General features: G+C 42.4%; 1 protein-coding gene across 1 annotated transcript in view; it reads right to left on the minus strand.

Moving 5' to 3' along the window:
- Positions 1-19,637, minus strand: part of PASD1 (PAS domain containing repressor 1) — a 95,270-nt gene that overhangs the window by 40,886 nt on the left and 34,747 nt on the right. The window contains 5 exon segments of the mRNA XM_030209849.1: positions 2,974-3,056; positions 6,613-6,731; positions 9,467-9,580; positions 15,977-16,097; positions 17,808-17,897. Coding sequence (XP_030065709.1) covers positions 2,974-3,056; positions 6,613-6,731; positions 9,467-9,580; positions 15,977-16,097; positions 17,808-17,897 — 527 coding nt within the window.

Raw genomic sequence — 19,637 nt, forward strand, 5'->3', positions numbered from 1 at the left:
TAAAAATCAAACATAATAAGAAAATGCCATAAAATCACAGGACAGATTCTATCCATAATCATTTGTACAAGGTGACCCAGAGATCAAACAAACCATGCACACAAAAACAAACATTCAAATTTCTGGTATTTAAACAAGTCCAGAAAAGGCAAGTTTACAATATTTCTCGTGACACTAATTAAATTTAATTGAACTTTACATGGGTAAATTTAGGTACAGGGGATGCATAAATGGGAGGGTCATGAGCGGAACAGGGGAGTTCTAGCATTTACACACATTGTTATAGAATGATGGAGGATACACACCTAATTTAGGGACGTACATTTGCACCACATTTCAGTTCATCTAAAGTTAGGCGTGATTCTCAGGCATAAGTGCTATTCTATAAACCGTGCCTAATTTTAAGCGTGCCTTATAGAATAGTGCTTTTTCCAGCACCGATTTTTTTCACCACCGTATGTAGAACTCACCTCTCTGTCTACCTGAATGTCTCAATTCCAATTTATAAGTTCTTTCTAAAATCCACATGGAAATGTTTTAAGAATGTGAAAGACAGTTCTATAAAGGGCACCCAAATTTAGACGCCAATCGCACATGCTAATTTAGAGAACAGGGGCACTTACACGTGGGAATGACATCACAAATTGGCATTTATGTGCATGTATGCTAGGCATTATTCTATAAAAGCGGTGACCTAGTTGTATAGGGCAGATTCAGTATATGGCACCCAAATTTAGGTGCCAGGAGAAATTCATGCTAAGTGCTATGCTATAAAGGGCATTCCAGGCTGAGCACGTTTTACAGAACAGTTCTTAGTGTAGATTTCTTCTGCCCATCTTTCAGCATGAGAACTTATGCCAGCTGAAACCTGGCGTAAATCCAGGCTCATGTTGGAAGTATAAGACTAGATTATTTATCTTATGTCTAAAAGATGGATGCCAAAACACAATATGCCTAGGCGTATTCTATAAAGAACACCTAAATTTAGGCGTACTTTATGGAATAAGCCTAAATTTCAGCATGGTTTATAGACTACGATGAGTGCCCATAGCGCATGACTATATTTAGCTGCAGGCAATTACGCCAAGTAAAACTTGGTGTAAATGCCAACACCTAAATTACATGTGGACTGGGTATATTTTATAACAATGTGCATAGATTTTAGAAATGCCCACGACCCACCCATTCCAAGCCCCCTTTTCAACTATGCAACTTAGAATTTATGCACATCACATTATAGAATTCGCTTAGACAGTTCTGCGTGTAATTTTTAATTAATGCCAATTAGAATCAATTGCTTGTTAAGTGGCAATTATCAGCACAGATTGGCTTGTTAACTAATCAATTTACATGCACAAATCCAGAATATGATGGGATTAGCGCACAGGAGTTGCGCTATATAGAATCTGAGGGATAACCCCTGTATTCTATAACACTGCCTCTGACCCACCCATACCCCTCCCTTTTGGGTTGCATGTAAGATATTTTGGGCACCCAACGTTATAGAATAGTGTGTAGGCAGATATGCGTGTAATCCAAATGAGTTCCAATTAAGTGCCAATTAACCTCAATAACTGGTTGTTAGCATCCAATCGACTGATTAGTTTACATGCCCAACTGAGCTCCGCATCCAACTTTGGGCAACCTCTATAAATCTGGGAGATGGTGCATAACAACAAATGGGTGGCGCATGGGTGCGTCATGGGTATTCTGCCATGCAATGCCCGCATCTTCTACTACTACTTACTACTACTTAACATTTCTAGAGCGCTACTAGGGTTACGCAGCGCTGTACAAATTAACAAAGAAGGATGGTCCCTGCTCAAAGGACGAAATGTCAAGTTGGGGTAGTCTAGATAGTACTAGAATAGTACCAGATGTGTACTTTGCAAGGTGCACTTAGACATGCCAGCTTATGCTTCCCATTGACCTGGCTGCTATCGTGTCTAAGTTTCAGCATGCCAAAAAAGCTGGCGCAACTATTCTAAAACAGGTTAGGCGTACCTAAATTCCATTACAGAACCAGCACTGTGTGCCTCTTCAGGTCTACCTTTAGGTGCCACTTTATCGAATTGCCCCCTCCTTGGTCTTTCTTGCCCATTAGCAGTCACAAGCCTTTGGAACTGTCAAGCCCCCTCTATTACTTCGATGAGTTGTAATATAACTTGCAATTTCCAGGCTTCTGCACGCAACGTCATGTCTAGCTGATTCTCTACTAGTGAAACCCATTTTAACTGCACTGTATCTTCATTGACCTAATGGAGGGAACAAAACTCTTGAAACCTAGCCACGTATGTATTTGGTGCAACGAAAGGTTGGTACCTAATACTTGTTTGTTAATCCTTATTTCTACACAGCAATCTGAAGATAGAAAAGGACGTTGTCATTTGTTACACAAGTGGAGGAGTAGCCTAGTGGTTAGTGCAGTGGACTTTGATCCTGGGGAACCGAGTTCAATTCCCACTGCAGCTCCTGGTGACTCTGGGCAAGTCACTTAACCCTCCATTGCCCCTGGTACAAAATAAGTACCTGAATATATGTAAACTGCTTTGAATGTAGTTGCAAAAACCTCAGAAAGGCAGTATATCAAGTCCCATTTCCCTTACATTTAACATTGTGATTCTTTTAAGAAATAAGCTAGGGATCAGAGAACTGCTCAATGTTTTTGTTTCCAGCACAAATCGTTTGGCGCGGTTTCACAGCGGGAAGCTCCGCACTCTGACGTTTTGACTTTCGTTTCCTGATGGAACTCTCTGTGCGTTTTTGAGCTACTGCTCATGATTGATACTGACACATTGAATTGACCCCTGATGCGCAGGCGTTGAACCACGCCAAAACACGGCCCACGCTGGATCATCAATAAAATACACTTGTACCAGTCTTGAGAGCCCTTTGTGCTGTTTTCTTTGACCCAATGTTTCTGTTTTGTAATGTTGCTCAAGGTTAACAGTTCATGTCATAAAACTTCCTCACCTGTGGTCCAAAAATAAGAATTTCCACTCCAAGCTGTGCCTTGATGTGAATTCTTCACATGGTTCCTCCACGTTACACAGTTCCTGAATAAACAATAGATATATTGTAATATCTCATCCTTTTACCTAGTTTTACATTTATGGAAAGAAAAACCAGCATGTGAAAGAAAAAACATACTTTGGGGTAGATATTCAGTCAGCGTTTTGCTGACTGCTGCTGCCATTATATCCAGAAATTCAATGCCGAGCCATGTTCAGGCTCCTGTATTGAATTTCCAGGCTAGTTTAGTGTGATATTCAGCACTCAGGCCCGATGCTCAAAACTCTGGTGCTATTCTGAATAGCGCTGTAAAAATAGCACTGGAACAGCGCAGAACAACATCCTAATACTCAATGCTAATGACATGCAAATATAGGCGTACTCATAGTATTAAGCACTAGGGAGTTCGGCGGGAGGATTGTGCTTGGTGCATGCACAGAAGAGTTCCGCGGTAAGCTTGGCTCCTGTGCGCATGCGCCTGTTGAAACCTTAAAGTGAAGCCCATATCGGCATCTACTTTCTGCGGCCTAAATATACGTGTTTATTGTTTTTTGGGTTTTTTTTTTTAGCTTGGGTTCTTATATTTAGACGCAGGAAACAGACGCCAATGTGTGTTTTCACTTTGGGCGTTTTTAATTATTTTTAGCACGGATGCTTTAAATTTAGACGCAGGAAACAGATACCAATGTCTGCTTTCGCTTGGTCTGCTGTTTCTAACGATCAAAACCAGCAGGGTTTGCAGAAAGAAGCATGAGAGAAGCATGAGAATCATGAGGAATCCTCTCTTCCAACACCCTGCTCCCACCTGGTGTTATTTTTTTTGTAGCGGTAAGGCAGTTGTGTTTCGGGCGCTCTTTTCTGAGCATTTGGGAGGAATGCAAAATGACCTCATTTCCATGAGCTTGATTACATTTGCATACTATCTGAAGTAGTGCCTGGTGCACTCGTCGTTTCCTGTGCTAGACCCTCTCTGAACATTCTGCGCAGGTAAATGCGGGTGCTGGTACGGTGCTAACGGTCTCTAGTGCCTGCATTTATTTTGGAGCTTCGGGGCCTTAACCAGCTATGGAGAATCACATAAAGATAGGGCTGACTTTTATGTGGTTATGTTGGCTGGTTAAGTGCTGAATACCGGCACTTCACCGATCAAGTGCTGACTCCGTCCTTGGAATGCCCCCAAGATAGCTGGTTTGAGTTGGGCGCTAACTGGTTAAATGCTGCTGAAAATGACCAGTTAGCTCCAAACAAGCGACTTAACCAGCCAGGAGCCACTTCTTGCCAGTTAAATCGCTGTGAATATCGACCCCTTTGTTGTTTGGAAACTGGGTCCTCGTTAGGAAACCAATATGTAAGAACAAGAAAAGGAAAGCAAGGGCAGCATCAGCAGAGCAGCACACCTAAACCAAGATTAAATACAACACAATAACAACATAGCTAAAAAACAAACAAACCAGGGTCCCCAGACATGGACAACATGGATTCAGCTAATTCGGTTGCATTCCTAATGCAAACGTCTCATCCTTTGCAATGAAGTAGTCTGCTACAGAATGTACTATACCAGGGTCACAAGGATATGTGGCCCATCTGTTCACTCTGGCGTTTGACTCCTGTCCTACTTCGCCACCCTCTGGCTTGACCTGTTCACTCTAGCCTTTGACTCCTGTCCTACTTCGCCGCCCTCTGGCTTGACCGAGGACACATCATGGTGTTTTCTCTGCTTATCTTACTGCTTCCTTTCTGCTGTTTAAGTTGTTGTCTTATGTCTTACCTTTGCCTTTCCTGTTCCCATTGTAGTTCCTTTTCACTTTCTGCTATTAAGTTTAAACTTTATAATGTTATCAATAGAAATCAAACAAAATAAAACATGGAAAAGAAAATAAGATGATACCTTTTTTATCGGACATAATACATTTCTTGATTAGCTTTCGAAGGTTGCCCTTCTTCGTCAGATCGGAAATAAGCAAATGCTTATTTCCGATCTGATGAAGAAGGGCAACCTTCGAAAGCTAATCAAGAAATGTATTAAGTTATGTCCAATAAAAAAGGTATCATCTTATTTTCTTTTCCATGTTTTATTTTGTTTGATTTCTATTGATAACCTTAAGAGTGGACTAACACGGCTACCACACTCCTCAACTTTATAATGTAAATCGCTTTGATAGAATTTCCCCTTCGGTGATATATCAAGTGTTAATAAACTTGGAAAACTTGCAATTAGACCCCGCTCAGTGTTCGAACTACAGACTGGTGGCTAACACTCTTTTCATTTCTAAGAGATGGTTGAGGCAGTGGTGAGGATTCAATAGCAGAATTTTCTTGCTCAGTTCAACATTCTGGACAATGGCCAATCTGGATTTCAACCTGGTTTTAGTACAGAGACTGTGCTTATTATGGCTATAATAACTGAACTGAGATGGAATCTGGATGTTGGTACGCCAACAGTGATTATGCAATTGGGTCTGTTGGCGGCCTTCAATCATTGTTGAAGAGACTGTCTGATATGGGAATCGTGGGTCTGGTTCATAAATGATTTCTGGGATTTTTGTGACATTGTAATATATAAGTGGTCTGGACATTGTCCCCTACTTTATTTAATGTTATTTGAGCAAATTTCATCAGCTACTGAGACCATTTAGGATCAATTATTTTTCTTATGCTGTTGACATCAAACTATTATTTCCACTTTCGCATGATTTCTCTGAAAACTGCTAGGCGAATGTCTCTCATATTTGATGAGATCTCACATTGGATGTTAATGAATGACTTGAAGATCAATCCAAGTAAAAATAATATTCTGTGGGTTGGAGGAAGAGATGAAACGATCCCTAGCACAACTGTTAGGTTGACAGGTGTAGATATCTTCCTTCAGTCTGGTATCATAAAATCCTCGGGGTTACCTTAGACTCCAATTTGAGTATGGAGCTGCCTATAAATGAAGTTGTTCGGGAAAACTTTTTTAAAGTTAAAGCTACTTCATAGATGAAAACCATTCTTGGAATTCTCATCTGAGAAGTATTCTGCAGGTCACTATTACTAGCCAATTGGACTACTGCTATATAGTTCAAATTTGCCACTTGCAACATGTTCAAAACGTGGCTGCTACTTGTTCAATCCAGTTGGAATCCCATGACAACTTCTTCCATACCCTCAGGATTCCAACAATCCCCATTCCCATGCAGCTCTCTACTGCAGACTCTGTGGTTACATATGTAAACGCAGCCTGGACTGGGTGGACTGGGCTATCATTGTTTAAAAGGAAACACCATGATGCGTTTCTCCTTTGAAATTCAGCTTGTAGGTCCATACCTACAGGCCTGGATGCTCCATGGAAAGGCCGGAAATTGATCCTCTTATGCTTACACACTTCTCTCTATAGCCAAAAAGATTCACAAATATGCTTTGCACTTAAAACAAGCAATGTCACATAATTAGATCTGAGAACTATAATTAAAAAAAAACTTGTGAGTGTCTCCCCTTTGCTTCAACTTCTACAACTTGAAATATATTACCATATATTTAGACATATTACAGAATTATAAGCACTTCTAAATTTAGCACAGGATCTTAAAATGAACCAATGGGAAGTATGCTACCACTCACCTTTAAAAACTGTGGTGTAACAAGACGGACAGTGGCTACAAGGCAGATCTGCTCCTCGGTGGCTGACTTGAAGGCCCTTGCAATGGCCGACTCAAAACCATTACACGAGGGAGTAGGCACTAATGGGAGCAAGGAGGAGAAATGAAAATGAGCCTTTATAAAAAGATGATTTTATCGATGAGAAAGCAGACCGTTCAACTAAAACTGAAACAGAGTAGTCTGATTCTGAACAGTAAACCTTCTTTAATCTGCTGCCCGAGCCCCAAACATCTCTTGGGCAGTTTTCCTGCTCAAAAAAGGTGCACGACACACAAGGCAAAAGAAGAAAAGATGCATTTTAGAGAATAAATAAAACTTTAAAATATCAGTTTTCCTGACTTTTCTCCAAGGCCATCTTGTGATGTTAACATTTTACTTCCTGGCACATATAACAATCCTATCAGCTTGTCATGGCTGCTCCCCTTTATAGCAGCTGATAGTTAGTTCCCATGTTTTTACATTACTCTGAAGTTCTTGAGTTTCCTGTTAGTTGGTTATACTTTTAATGTATTTTATTTTTGTTACATTTGTACCCCGCACTTTCCCACTCATGGCAGGCTCAATGCTGCTTATAGGTACTTATTTGTACCTGGGGCAAGTGACTTGCCCAGAGTCACAAGGAGCTGCCTGTGCCTGAAGTGGGAATCGAACTCAGTTCCTCAGGACCAAAGTCCACCACCCTAACCGCTAGGCCACTCCTTCACTGTTGCTACTATTTGAGATTCTACATGGAATGTTGCTATTCCACTAGCAACATTCCATGTAGAAGTCAGCCCTTGCAGATCATCAATGTGGCCGCACAGGCTTCTGCTTCTGTGAGTCTGATGTCCTGCACGTACGTGCAGGACATCAGACTCACAGAAACAGAAGGCTGCGCAGGCTTCTACATGGAATGTTTAGCAACATTCCATGTAGAATCTCCAATAGTATCTATTTTATTTTTGTTACATTTGTACCCCACACTTTCCCACTCATAGCGGCTTACATATTTTATACAGGTACTTATTTGTACCTGGGGCAATGGAGGGTTAAGTGACTTGCCCAGAGTCACAAGGAACTGCCTGTGCCTGAAGTGGGAATTGAACTCAGTTCCTCAGGACCAAAGTCCACCACCCTAACCACTAGGCCACTCCTTGGCTGGTGCAAGGAAATGAAGTGCCCTAGGCAAACCTTCAGCCATGTGCCCCCTCCTCCATTAACCTATAGACCTCTTGTCTCCCATTTACTCCCAACAATCATGATCACCCTCATGTCACCCCTCCCAAAATAATTATTAGTAAATGGGTTATTTGAAAACTGCCCACTCTCTCTGCTGCTAAAGTACCTGATATCGTTCCTTAGAGTTAGCAGCTATCGGAATCTATTGTTTTGGTTTGACTGCAGCCGCTTTTTGGTGCCTCCTAGAAGCTGTTGCCCTAGGCAACTGCCTAGTTTTAATCAAGCTGTTCCTAAAGTCTGGCACTAAACTTTGATCTCATAAAAGGTACTTCTGACACTCTGAAACAAGGTAAAACGACAAACACAAACCTAAAGGTCTTAAAAAGATGTCCACAGCCATCCCCCCACATACAAATCCCCAATCAAATTTAAAAAAAAAATAGTCACCACTATCCTGTAAGTTCATTGCAGTGTGCACATTTTCATATTTATAGTTTGTGCAAAGAAGAAAAATAAACCAACCCAGGGTTTTATAACACTATTGACGAGTTTAATACTTTCATTTCATAGGATTTTTTTCATATATTTTATAGAAGCTTTTATCAAGCTGTCTGCAATGGGATAAAGTCCATTGCTTATTTCTAGGATAAGCAGCATAAAATCTGTTTTACTGTTCTGGGATCTTGCCAGGTACTTGTGACCTGGATTGGCCACTGTTGGAAACAGGATGCTGGGCTTGATGGACCTTTGGTCTTTCCCAGTATGGCAATACTTATGTACTAGGGATTCTGAATGGAATCTTGCTACTCTCTGGGGTTCTACATGGAATGTTGCTACACTTTGAAATTCTGCATGGAATCTTGTTATTCTTTAGAATTCTAGAATCTTGCTACTCTTTGGGGTTCTACATGGAATGTTGCTATTCTTTGTTTTTCTGCCAGGTACTTGTGACCTGGATTGGCCACTATTGGATACAGGATACCGGGCTTGATTGACCACCTTCGGTCTGTCCCAGTATGGCAACGATTTTGTGCTTATGTACTTGTAAACTTTGCGTCTGTTTTCCAAGTGAAAGCACCTGAGTTTTCTGCAAGAAAATGTGTAGATTTGAAAAATCCTCATTATTGCCTTTAAAGTCATGCAATGATATCTGCCCTCTTCAATGCTCTGATTCCTCAGGCTTCTCTTTTTATTTAGGTTTTGTTCACACCTTTTTCAGTAGTAGCTCAAGGTGAGTTACATTCAGGTACTCTGGATATTTCTCTGTCCAAGGGGGGCTCACAATCTAAGTTTGTACCCGAGGCAATGGAGGGTTAAGTGACTTGCCCAAGATCACAAGGAACAGCAGTGGGATTTGAACTGGCCACCTCTGGAGTTAGCGGTGGAGGTGAAGGGTGCAGATAAGAGAGATTTACCCAGTGAACGGAGTTTCCGGGGAGGAGTTTAGGGAGAGATGAGAGTGGAGAGGTACTGCTTTGATAAACGTTTAAATTGTGGTATATCAAAATTGGTAATAAACAAACAAAAATGTAACAGATTTTAGGATAAGTTTAAAGGCTGATAATATGGAGAGTTTGGATTTTTTTTCTGGTTATTCACACACATGCCAATATATACGAGTAGAAAACCATGTATTGTATAACTTGTAATAACTTACCGTGAGTAAAAAATTTAAAATCCACTACAAATTTGACATATTCATAAGTCGGGGGCTCGTTGGGATCTAAGCTTCCTCTTGCTAAATGACAACAAAACTCTATTTGTTTTTCCGCTGAAAAAGAAAATGAAAAGGTATAAACATCTAGAAAATCCTACGTTCGTACTTTATCAGATTCTGAACCTCAGTAACCGTCCCTACATTATAAGCTCCCTTTTTGCACAGGATATATAGACAGGAATTGGGACATCCAAGTTAGGCCATTTCCCATTCTCCGAGTATTTTACAAAAGGTTTGGCTAATGTAGAGCCTTTTGTAAAAGACGTATAAGGATACATTTGTGTTTGCCGGTACATCAAGTGGCAACAGTCATTTCAAAAAGACCATGTGCAGAAAGGTGACATTACTTATAAGCACCGGTAACTATATGTAAAGGATGTCGGTCTTGCAACATACATGTATATTTGCTGACATTTACCCATGTGAGTGTCAGATTTTACAAAACAATATATACGGTTAAGGCATTGGCGTAGGAAGGGGGGGCGAGAGGGGCGGTCCACCCCGGGTTCACGCGCTCGGGGGGTGCCGGCCCCGCTGGTTCCCTGCTCTCTCTGCCCCGGAACAGGTTACTTCCTGTTCCGGGGCAGAGAGAGCAGGGAACCAGCAGGGCCGACGCAGCTCCGAGTGACATGCACTCGGGGCGGATCGGCCCTCCCGCAGGTAAGAATGCGCTCTGGGGGGGGGGTTGCACTCCGGGGGGGTGCGCCGCAGAGGGGGGGTCACGCCGTGCTGCACCCGGGGGGGTGCGCAGCGGCGACCCGTCCCGGGTGCCATTATCCCTCGCTACGGCACTGGGTTAAGGAGCCAAGAGAATTAACTTGTTTTGTACTTTTTGAAGTTGTGGTAGATACCACTGAGGTAAGCACAATTGCCCCCTTCATAGGAGCCGGCTCTGTGGGTGCCTGAGCACCCCCGACATTGAGAAAATTCCTTGTATGTGTCCAGGAAGGGGTTATTTCCATTGGGCTTAGCACCCCCAATAATTTTGAAAAGTTGGCTTCTATGGTCCCTTAATCACTGGTGGAGACCCCATATCCAAATGAGCAAGTAGCTGACACACGTGCCTCGAAGCAGGCAGGGGTGTCCCATGGGGATATGATGGGATGCAGGGCCATATGCACTGTCACTTTATATAAGTCAGAAGAGGCTGAAAAGCAGGGTTATGTCAAAAAAAAAAAAAAAAGAACAATCGCACAATGGTAGGCCCAGCCCTGGGAAGAGCTGTACATACTGACAGGAAAACTGCTAAAAATATACACACATATAGCCCCACTGTGAACTGACTAGGACTGCTCAAACCATGCTTAGACAGTCACAAAAAAGAGGGAAATCAGCATACAAAAACAACCAGACAAACAAAAAATGCAAACACTGGGCCTTCAGGATTGGGAAAAATGTAATCCTTTATTACAATGAAGACCCGACACGGGCCGTGTTTCGGCATACAAATGCCTGCATCAGGGGTCAAAAAACTGCTATAGGTCAGCTTATGGACTAGTAAGCAAGGATGTGAAAAGAACAATCAGGAAATATTGAAGGCATTTTTCTGACCATATACAAGTTGTTTCAACAACGGGGAATATTTCCTGATTGTTCTTTTCACATCCTTGCTTACTAGTCCATAAGCTGACCTATAGCAGTTTTTTGACCCCTGATGCAGGCATTTGTATGCCGAAACACGGCCCGTGTCGGGTCTTCATTGTAATAAAGGATTACATTTTTCCCAATCCTGAAGGCCCAGTGTTTGCTTTTTTTGTTTGTCAAACCATGCTTAGAACACACTATTTTGAAATCTGTGATCCCTGGGCATCTACACATGTAAATAGTAGCATGGTAAAATTGCATTTACACATGTAAATACCGCACAACCTTTCCAAAATGACCTCATTGAAGAAAAAAGAAATAACAGAACAGCCCCAAACTAATCTAAGGTTGTTTTTCGTGGTATTGTGCTTTTTTGTACCTTGAATGGCAAATATATTTATCCCTTCTCATATACATAAGCTGTCATAGACTTTACTACCACATTATTGTAACCTTTTCAGAAAACAAGCTGAGATTATTTCAAACAATTTTTATGAAGTACTTTTTAAAGTTGTTTTATTAAACTAGACATAGGTGGAGACCCGTGGCATAAATATCACCGCAGTATGGGCAGGGCCCAGTCCAGAAGCAGCCCCCCCAATCCCCGAAGGAGGCCGAGCACAGCAAACACCAGACCTACATTTAACAGTATGGTCATGAAGTCTCCCAATATTTGTATTCAATTAAATTACCTGAACTCTATCCTCTCTCTCCCCCCAGCAGCTGGAGAAGCACTTAATGACATCATTGCTTGCAGCAGGGCAGTGGCGTACCAAGGGGGGGGGGGGTGCTGCGTGCCGGTCAGCGTCATTCGTTTCCATGCTCCCTCTGCCCCGGAACAGGTTACTTCGTGTTCCGGGGCAGAGGGAGCATGGAAACGAACGACGCTGACCGGCGCGCAGCACCCCCCAGCGGCGTGCACCTGGGGGGGTTCTTTCACCGGGGTGGGGGGTGTCCTTTCACCAGGGGGGGGGGTCACGCTGCACGGGGGTGCTGCACCTGGGGGGGCGGGGCACATCGGCAATCCGCCCTGGGTGTCAGCGCCCCTAGGTACGCCACTGCAGCAGGGCCAAGTCTCATGATAAGAGCTGCACTCTGTCTGAATTTAAGGGGGGGGTATGGGGGGATGGAGTTTACCCTATTCCCCCAGCTATGAGGAGGGTCTTCAGCAAAATTTTACTTCTGGGGAAATTCTGATCAAAAAAACTGAAAAGTGTGGGCACCTTATTTTAAGATTCTGCAGCCTTTAGGGGGAAATTTCACAACTGGTCGCCTACATGCTTATATACAGGGACTATTCTAATTGAAACCCACCAAAAATAGAAGGTGTGGGGACTAACGTCTACATGTAATTTTGCCAAGTGTCCCAAACATCCAAAACTTCATCACAAATTTCTTATAACTGCAATGACATAAATAATTTTTTGGGTTTTTTTTATGGGGATCATCAGATCTAACTGCAGCTCACACCATATGAACAGTCCTGTTCTTTCTTCTCCGAGAAAAATGGTTGTGGTGCAAATCTTCATAAGATCACCCTTATTTTCTCATTTTCTATTTCTTTCTTTTCTTATTTTGCATTTCTCAATATACCATAGCTGTGCAGCGTACCAGCATTCTTCAAATATAAGAAACGTGCATTCTAGCACAGACTTATCTTTGTAAGGCGGTTAAAATACAATAGCATTGGTCATACAACAAAACACCAAAAGCAATTACCAAAATTGAAATACAACACAATGGTACATAACAATGGTACAAAAAAAAAAAAGAAAAAGAAAAAACCATCACCCCCCCCCCCCCCCCCCCCGCACTGGTGGTCTCTGATTGCCCCATACAATTGTATAAAGAAGTAAGGTCTCAGGCCGAAAATGGATATGCGCTGGTTTTCATTTTGCCGCACGTCCATTTTCCAGCACACGCACAAAAGGCCTTTTTTCAGGCGTGCTGAGGAAATAGACCAGCTGGCGTCCAAACCACATGCCTACACCAGCGCAGGCCACTTTTAGGCATGGCATAGTAAAAGGGCCCCTATGTATATGTCCGCCTTGTAAATCTGGGTTATTTAAGCTACGCGGGTATTTGCAGAATGGCACTTAGGTGCCCTGCTGGCAATTTCATGGGTAAGTGAACACTTACATAAGTGCTATATTTTTGACATTTACACACGCAAGGGGCACATAAAGAGGGGACTTCTATAAATGGTGCTCAAATTTTGGTACCAGGAAAAAAATCATCATTAAGCATGATTCTATAAGAGGCGTGTCCCCTTTATAGAACATATAAAATAATGAGTGGAGTGGAACAGGTGGATGTGAAGCGTCTGTTCACGCTTTCCAAAAATACTAGGACTAGGGGGCATGCGATGAAACTACAGTGTAGTAAATTTAAAACAAATCAGAGAAAATCTTTCTTCGCCCAACTCGTAATTAAACTCTGGAATTCATTGCCGGAGAACGTAGTGAAGGCGGTTAGCTTGGCAGAGTTTAAAAGGGGGTTGGACGGTGTCCTAAAGGACAAGTCCATAGACCGCTAATAAATGGACTTGGGAAAAAGCCACAATTCCAGGAATAACGTGTATAGAATGTTTGTACGTTTGGGAAGTTTGCCAGGTGCCCTTGGCCTGGATTGGCCGCTGTCGTGGACAAGAAGCTGGGCTCGATGGACCCTTGGTCTTTTCCCAGTGTGGCATTACTTATGTACTTATGTCCTCTACTTGGCTCACTTACATAGAGCAGTGATTTAACCTATTGTGATGTCATAGTGGCTCATTCCACCAATAAGAGCCAACCTCATTAGTGATGTCACAATGGCTTGATTGTATAGAATGTTTGTACGTTTGGGAAGCTTGCCAGGTGCCCTTGGCCTGGATTGGCCGCTGTTGGGGACAGGATGCTGGGCTTGATGGACCTTTGGTCTTTTCCCAGTGTGGCATTACTTATGTACTTATGTAGGTCTTCAATTCTCTTTTGATCTATTTGATCTCTTATATTTTCTTAAGTCTCAATGGTAAACTGTTCCACAAAGTGCGACCTGCTATATAAAAAATAGCTGCTCTATATTCATTTAATCATACAGCTCCGCTCCATGCAGGTTACATACCTCTATGTAATTGTTTTCCTTTGATCCCATCCACTTGCTAGATAGGGATCCCCTGTATTTATCCCTTTTATTTCTTTTTTTTTTTTTTCAAAATGTGTCACCATTTCTGCCCCAACCACCTCCACTGGGAGGGTGTTCCACCACCCTCCCACCACCCTTCTGGTGAAAAAGTACTACTGTACTACATATATTAAGGGTAGCGCTCAGATAGAGCTGAACGTGTGTAGTTGTCTGTATCACGGTGTAGATTCAGTAAGTGGCAGCCCAAGTTGGGCCACAGAATGATGCGTGCTAAACACAAATTCTATAAAGGCAGTTTTGCACGGATCTGTCTTTATAGAATAATACTAGCTGAAGTCATTTTTGCACCCTAACTACTGCCAGTTAGGTGCAGAAATGGAAGTATTCTGCAACTCCGTGCCTAAATCCTAGGAACCCTAGGACCCGCCCATGACCCTTACTTGGCCACATAGCTCCTTTGAAGTGGTACCCAAGATGAATTAAGTGCGCATGTTATAGAATACATGCATGGGGGAATTCTATATATGGTGACTGAAAAAAATCTGCGAGGAAAACATTTTTGCCTAAGCGTATTCTATAAGCGGTATACAGAATACACTTAGCTGATATCCCAGTGCCTAAAACTAAGTGCACTCATTACACCAACGAAAAACATGGCGTAAATCCTGGCATGTAGATTTAGGCGCATTTGCTCATATTCTATAACTATATGTGTAAATTTTGGAACCCCCATTTTCCCACCCATAACCACTTCCAATTTTGTCTTCGCAAGTTAGAAGTTAGGCACATTGTGTTACAGAATATGCTTAGCCAGTTGTGTGCATAAATTCTAATTATTGTTAATTAGTGCTCATTATTGCTTGTTAAGTGCTCTTATCAATGCTGATTAGCTTGTTAAGTCAATTAAGTTCTGTACATTGATACAGAATATGCTTGGATTTCAGTGCGGATCTCTAGGCATGCTATATAGAACCTGGGGATAACTGATAATTAGTTCCAATTAACCCGTAAGACCATAGCCGCCGAGAGGGGGGGGCAGGGGGGACAAAATTCCCTGGGCCCGGGCCTCCAAGGGGGGCCCGGCGCCGCAGTCCCACCCGTCCTCCGTCGTCGACTGTCTGTCCCCTGCATTGAAATCTCAGTCTCACCTCAGCGAAAGCAGCGCTGTAGGCAGCAGAACGCCTCCCTTCGGCCCTCCTTCCCTCCTTGTGTCCCGCCCTCGCAGAAGTTACGTCAGACGAGGGCGGGACAGAGGGAGGGAAGGAGGACCGAAGGGAGGCGTTCTGCTGCCTGCAGCACTGCTTTCACGGAGGTGAGACTGCGATTTCAATGCAGGGGGCCCGGCCCGGTGGCGGACGGAACGGGGGAGCGGTGGCTGTGACCTCGGGGGGTGGTGGAGGGGTGCGATGGTGACCTCAGGGGGCGTGGAGGGGGGAACAGCAGCGGCGACCTCGGGGGGGGGGGGGGCAGGGGCGGGGCGGTGAGGGCGGCAGGGGCGGGGCCCCGGGCTTGGCCCAGTCTCTCGGCGGCCCTGCGTAAGACCAATTATTGATTGCGATCACCAATTTAGCCAATTACTTTGGGTAACCTATACAGAATTTGGGGGCCTAAGCGCAATTCAATCAAGTTCCTATTGTACTTGCCGAATGACTTATTTCTATTTACTATAGTTTTCAAATGAAATGAAAAAAAATTGAAAATCCAAACTAACCCTGCCAACAAAATAGTGAGCAAGGAACTTACTGCTGAGAAAGTCCGTTGTAACAGGGTCCGTCATGAGCATATGTGGTGCGAGCAGCTTGTAAACTTCACTTTGCTCCCTCTCAGGCAAAAAGTTTAATATATTTTGGTCCACCAAATCTGACTGGTACAAAAGAATGCTTTGTCATGTTCAACAATTTGCAATGAGACGGTTATACAGTGCTTAACAATGAGATTGATTACTTACACAAGCAGTGTCTTTGCATATTCAACATCCAAAGAGGAGAGAACTTTCAAAAATGTTGTATACTAATGAGAATATGTTCTGATAAGCAGAAATAAACTTATAGCTTGCCCTATGTTGGGATCTCAAACCCAGCCATCTCTGACATTTGGCCGGCCCCAACCGTATTATCGAAACAAAAGATGGCCGGCCATCTTTTTTGATAATACGGTTCGGCCCCGCTGTTTGCGGCGCCGGTCATATAGATGGCCAGTGCCGCTTGATTATGCCCCTCTAAGCGCATTCTGTAACTCACAGTGCCTACATTCTAATGGGAAGAGCCAAAAAGGGATAGGGAAATGGGTGTTTCATGGGCGTACCAAAATTTACACGCACTGTTATAGAATATGTCCCTCTGTGCCTAAATTTACACTCTGGTATTTATGCCACATTTTCCTTGGTATAAATGGATGTGTGTGTAGTTCTAAGCGCTGGGATATCAGCTAAGTGTATTCTATATACTGCGCCTACATCTAGGTCCCGCTTATAGAATAAGCTAAGGTGGAAATTTATTCCACGCAGATTTTTCAGGTGCCAAATATAGAATCTGGCCCAAAATGAACAACCACTACTACTACTACTACTACTTAACATTTCTAGAGCGCTACTAGGGTTACGCAGCGCTGTACAGATTAATAAAAGGACAGTCCCTGCTCCAAGGAGCTTACAATCTAATGGGAGTAATGTCAAATAGGGGCAGTCTAGATTTCCTGCATAGAGGTATGGTGGTTAGGTGCCGAAGGCGACATTGAAGAGGTGGGCTTTGAGCAAGGCTTTGAAGATGGGCAGGGAGGGGGCCTGGCATATGGGCTCAGGGAGTTTATTCCAGGCATGGGGTGAGGCGAGGCAGAAAGGGCGGAGCCTGGAGTGGGCAACCATGCCCGCAAATACACGTGCACTCCTGGAGGTATTTTTAAAAAGGGTTTGGAGTGGGCAGAGCCTTTTCTAAAATCCCACCTGAACTGACCACATCCTAACCTGGATGTCTCAATTCCGATGTCTTTAATAATTATCCCCAGCCCTTAATTGTTTATGGTCAGAAGGCCGGTGGGGATGTGCAGTTAATGTACTTAAAAAGTACACACTGGAATTCACCACCAGTGAATGGAAGATTTGTGACTGCGATTGTCTGGGCTCCTTTTGCAGCTTGGGCACAAGCAAATCTTTCAAAAAGGAAGAGCGTTTTTGGACAAGAATCTAAATTCAGTATCTGGGAGTTAGAGGTTAGGCTTTTGTTGCTAGATTTTGCTTTCTGGCTTGCTTGTTCAGGTTTGGATAGAGTGAGCGTTGGGGAGGGCTGAAGCTGTAGTGAGTATTCAGTACAATGTGATTCTTGCTTTTCCTGGGATTTAAAAACAGAAAGGCTAGTGGGATAGGTGCCAGGTTAGTCAGAGCAGCCAATTTCATATCCTAATGGAAAGAAAGGCCAAAAATGAAAGAGGATTACCATGACACACTTATAGAATTACCCAACGTAGTAGATATCCCAACATACTAGAACTAAGCAGGAAGGAATTTTACTAAAATGCTAATGGATTGGACGAAAACAGTTGACTTGTGGAATGATGACCAAGTGATATCATAGCTTACCGGTAAATGCCCAAGAAGAGATGAGACGCTGTCGGAAACATAAATTATAATTCCATCAGTGGTAAGCGCAATCAGAAAACCATCTAGTGCCTGAGGATAGGCAGAGAGAAAAACGAGAAAATGAAGTGTTATGAATATCAATAGTTACATAGAACTATAACAACCGAGAGAACACATCTCATGCATATTCATTGTGGATATCCTGCAAACCTGACTGATTGGGCGGATCATGAGAACTGGGCTGAGAACTTTTGCTATATATGCATGGAGGTACCTATTTTCCTTTTTTGAATACTAGCCTAACCAGATAATAACGTGTCTAACATTTGGATGTATGCCATAGAGCTGGTGTGCTGGCACCTCAATGTTCGACACTCATACATTTAGACTTATTGTCAACTCTGGATTCCAGTAATAGCATCTACGCAGGTTGCCAAAAGAACCTTGTGAAAAAATCGAAACAGTTCAAAATACAGCAGCATGCTTGATTTTTTTTTTTCAGCTCATAAAAGCGATAGTTTCACCTTTGCTGCAGGACCTTCACTGGTTTCCAGTGGAGACACACGTTTATTTTAAAGCGTTGCACAATGGTTTTCAAGATTTTTTACGGGACAGCCCCAGCTTATTTATATCAAGCACCTGCTATCTGGAATTCAGTTCCATTATATTTAAGAAGAATTCAAAATGATGTTGATTTCAGGAAGTCATTAAAAACATTTAAAGAAAGTTTTAGCTTTACTATTGAGTATTTTTTTGTTATTTTATGTTGTATTACTTTATACCTTGATCTTTATTTATTTATTTGTTACATTTGTATCCCACATTTTGCCACGTTATATTCGCTCACAGGGTTTGCCTGCTTTTTCTTCTTTGTGATCTGCACTAAACCTCTCGGATAGTTGTGGAATACAAGAACCAAAATAATGTAATGTAATATGCTATGTACTGGATACTGGATTTCTTTTTTTGCTGACATGGTCCTCACTACAAAATATAGTGCTTTAGGAGGAGAATGTTTGAAGCAGCACAACAGCAAAGGGACACAATAAGGGAGTTTACAGAGATGTCGGCAACACCCCTGCCAGTCTTGCTCAATCACTGGAATTAAATCCTTTTCACTTATTTACGTCCCTAATTCTTATGCTTTCAAAATATTTTTGTCCTACTGCATTCATTCTGATCTTGTCCTCCATTGCTAGGAGTTTATGTACTGTATAGTTTCGTTTCTTTTGTGTTTCTATGTTGGCTTTTTGACAGACATCTTGAATAAAAGCATCTTAAGAAACGTGCTAAATAAATAAAGTCTATTTTATCTCATTTACCTCATTAGTTTCGGGGTTAGGAAAAAAAAACCCTCAAGTAGTTTGTGTCGCAGCAGGAGAATGACTCAGACTTCCTTCTTGCTAGTACCACTCTGACTAGGTCATATATCACAATTCATGCTCTAAACAGTTTTCTTAATTAACTTGCATTGTGATGCAATACCATAGATTACTTCAAGAACGGAAACAGAGCGCTGTCTGCAGTAAATCAACGTTTCTAATTCTCTACCATGATCCCTGAGGTTAATATTCAGTGGTTTCTTGTCCAGTTAAAGATAAATATACTAGAGCTGTACTGAGTAGCCTATTCTACTCTTCAGCCAAATCCGAATAATAAAAAATATCATTCAGTTTTTACATAAATAATCAATAGAAATCAAACAAAATAAAACATGGAAAAGAAAATAAGATGATACCTTTTTTATTGGACATAACTTAATACATTTCTTGATTAGCTTTCAAAGGTTGCCCTTCTTCGTCAGATCGGAAATAAGCAAATGTGCTAGCT

This window comes from Microcaecilia unicolor, chromosome 7 (assembly GCF_901765095.1).
Source record: "Microcaecilia unicolor chromosome 7, aMicUni1.1, whole genome shotgun sequence".
In the NCBI taxonomy this organism is placed as follows: Eukaryota; Metazoa; Chordata; class Amphibia; order Gymnophiona; family Siphonopidae; genus Microcaecilia; species Microcaecilia unicolor.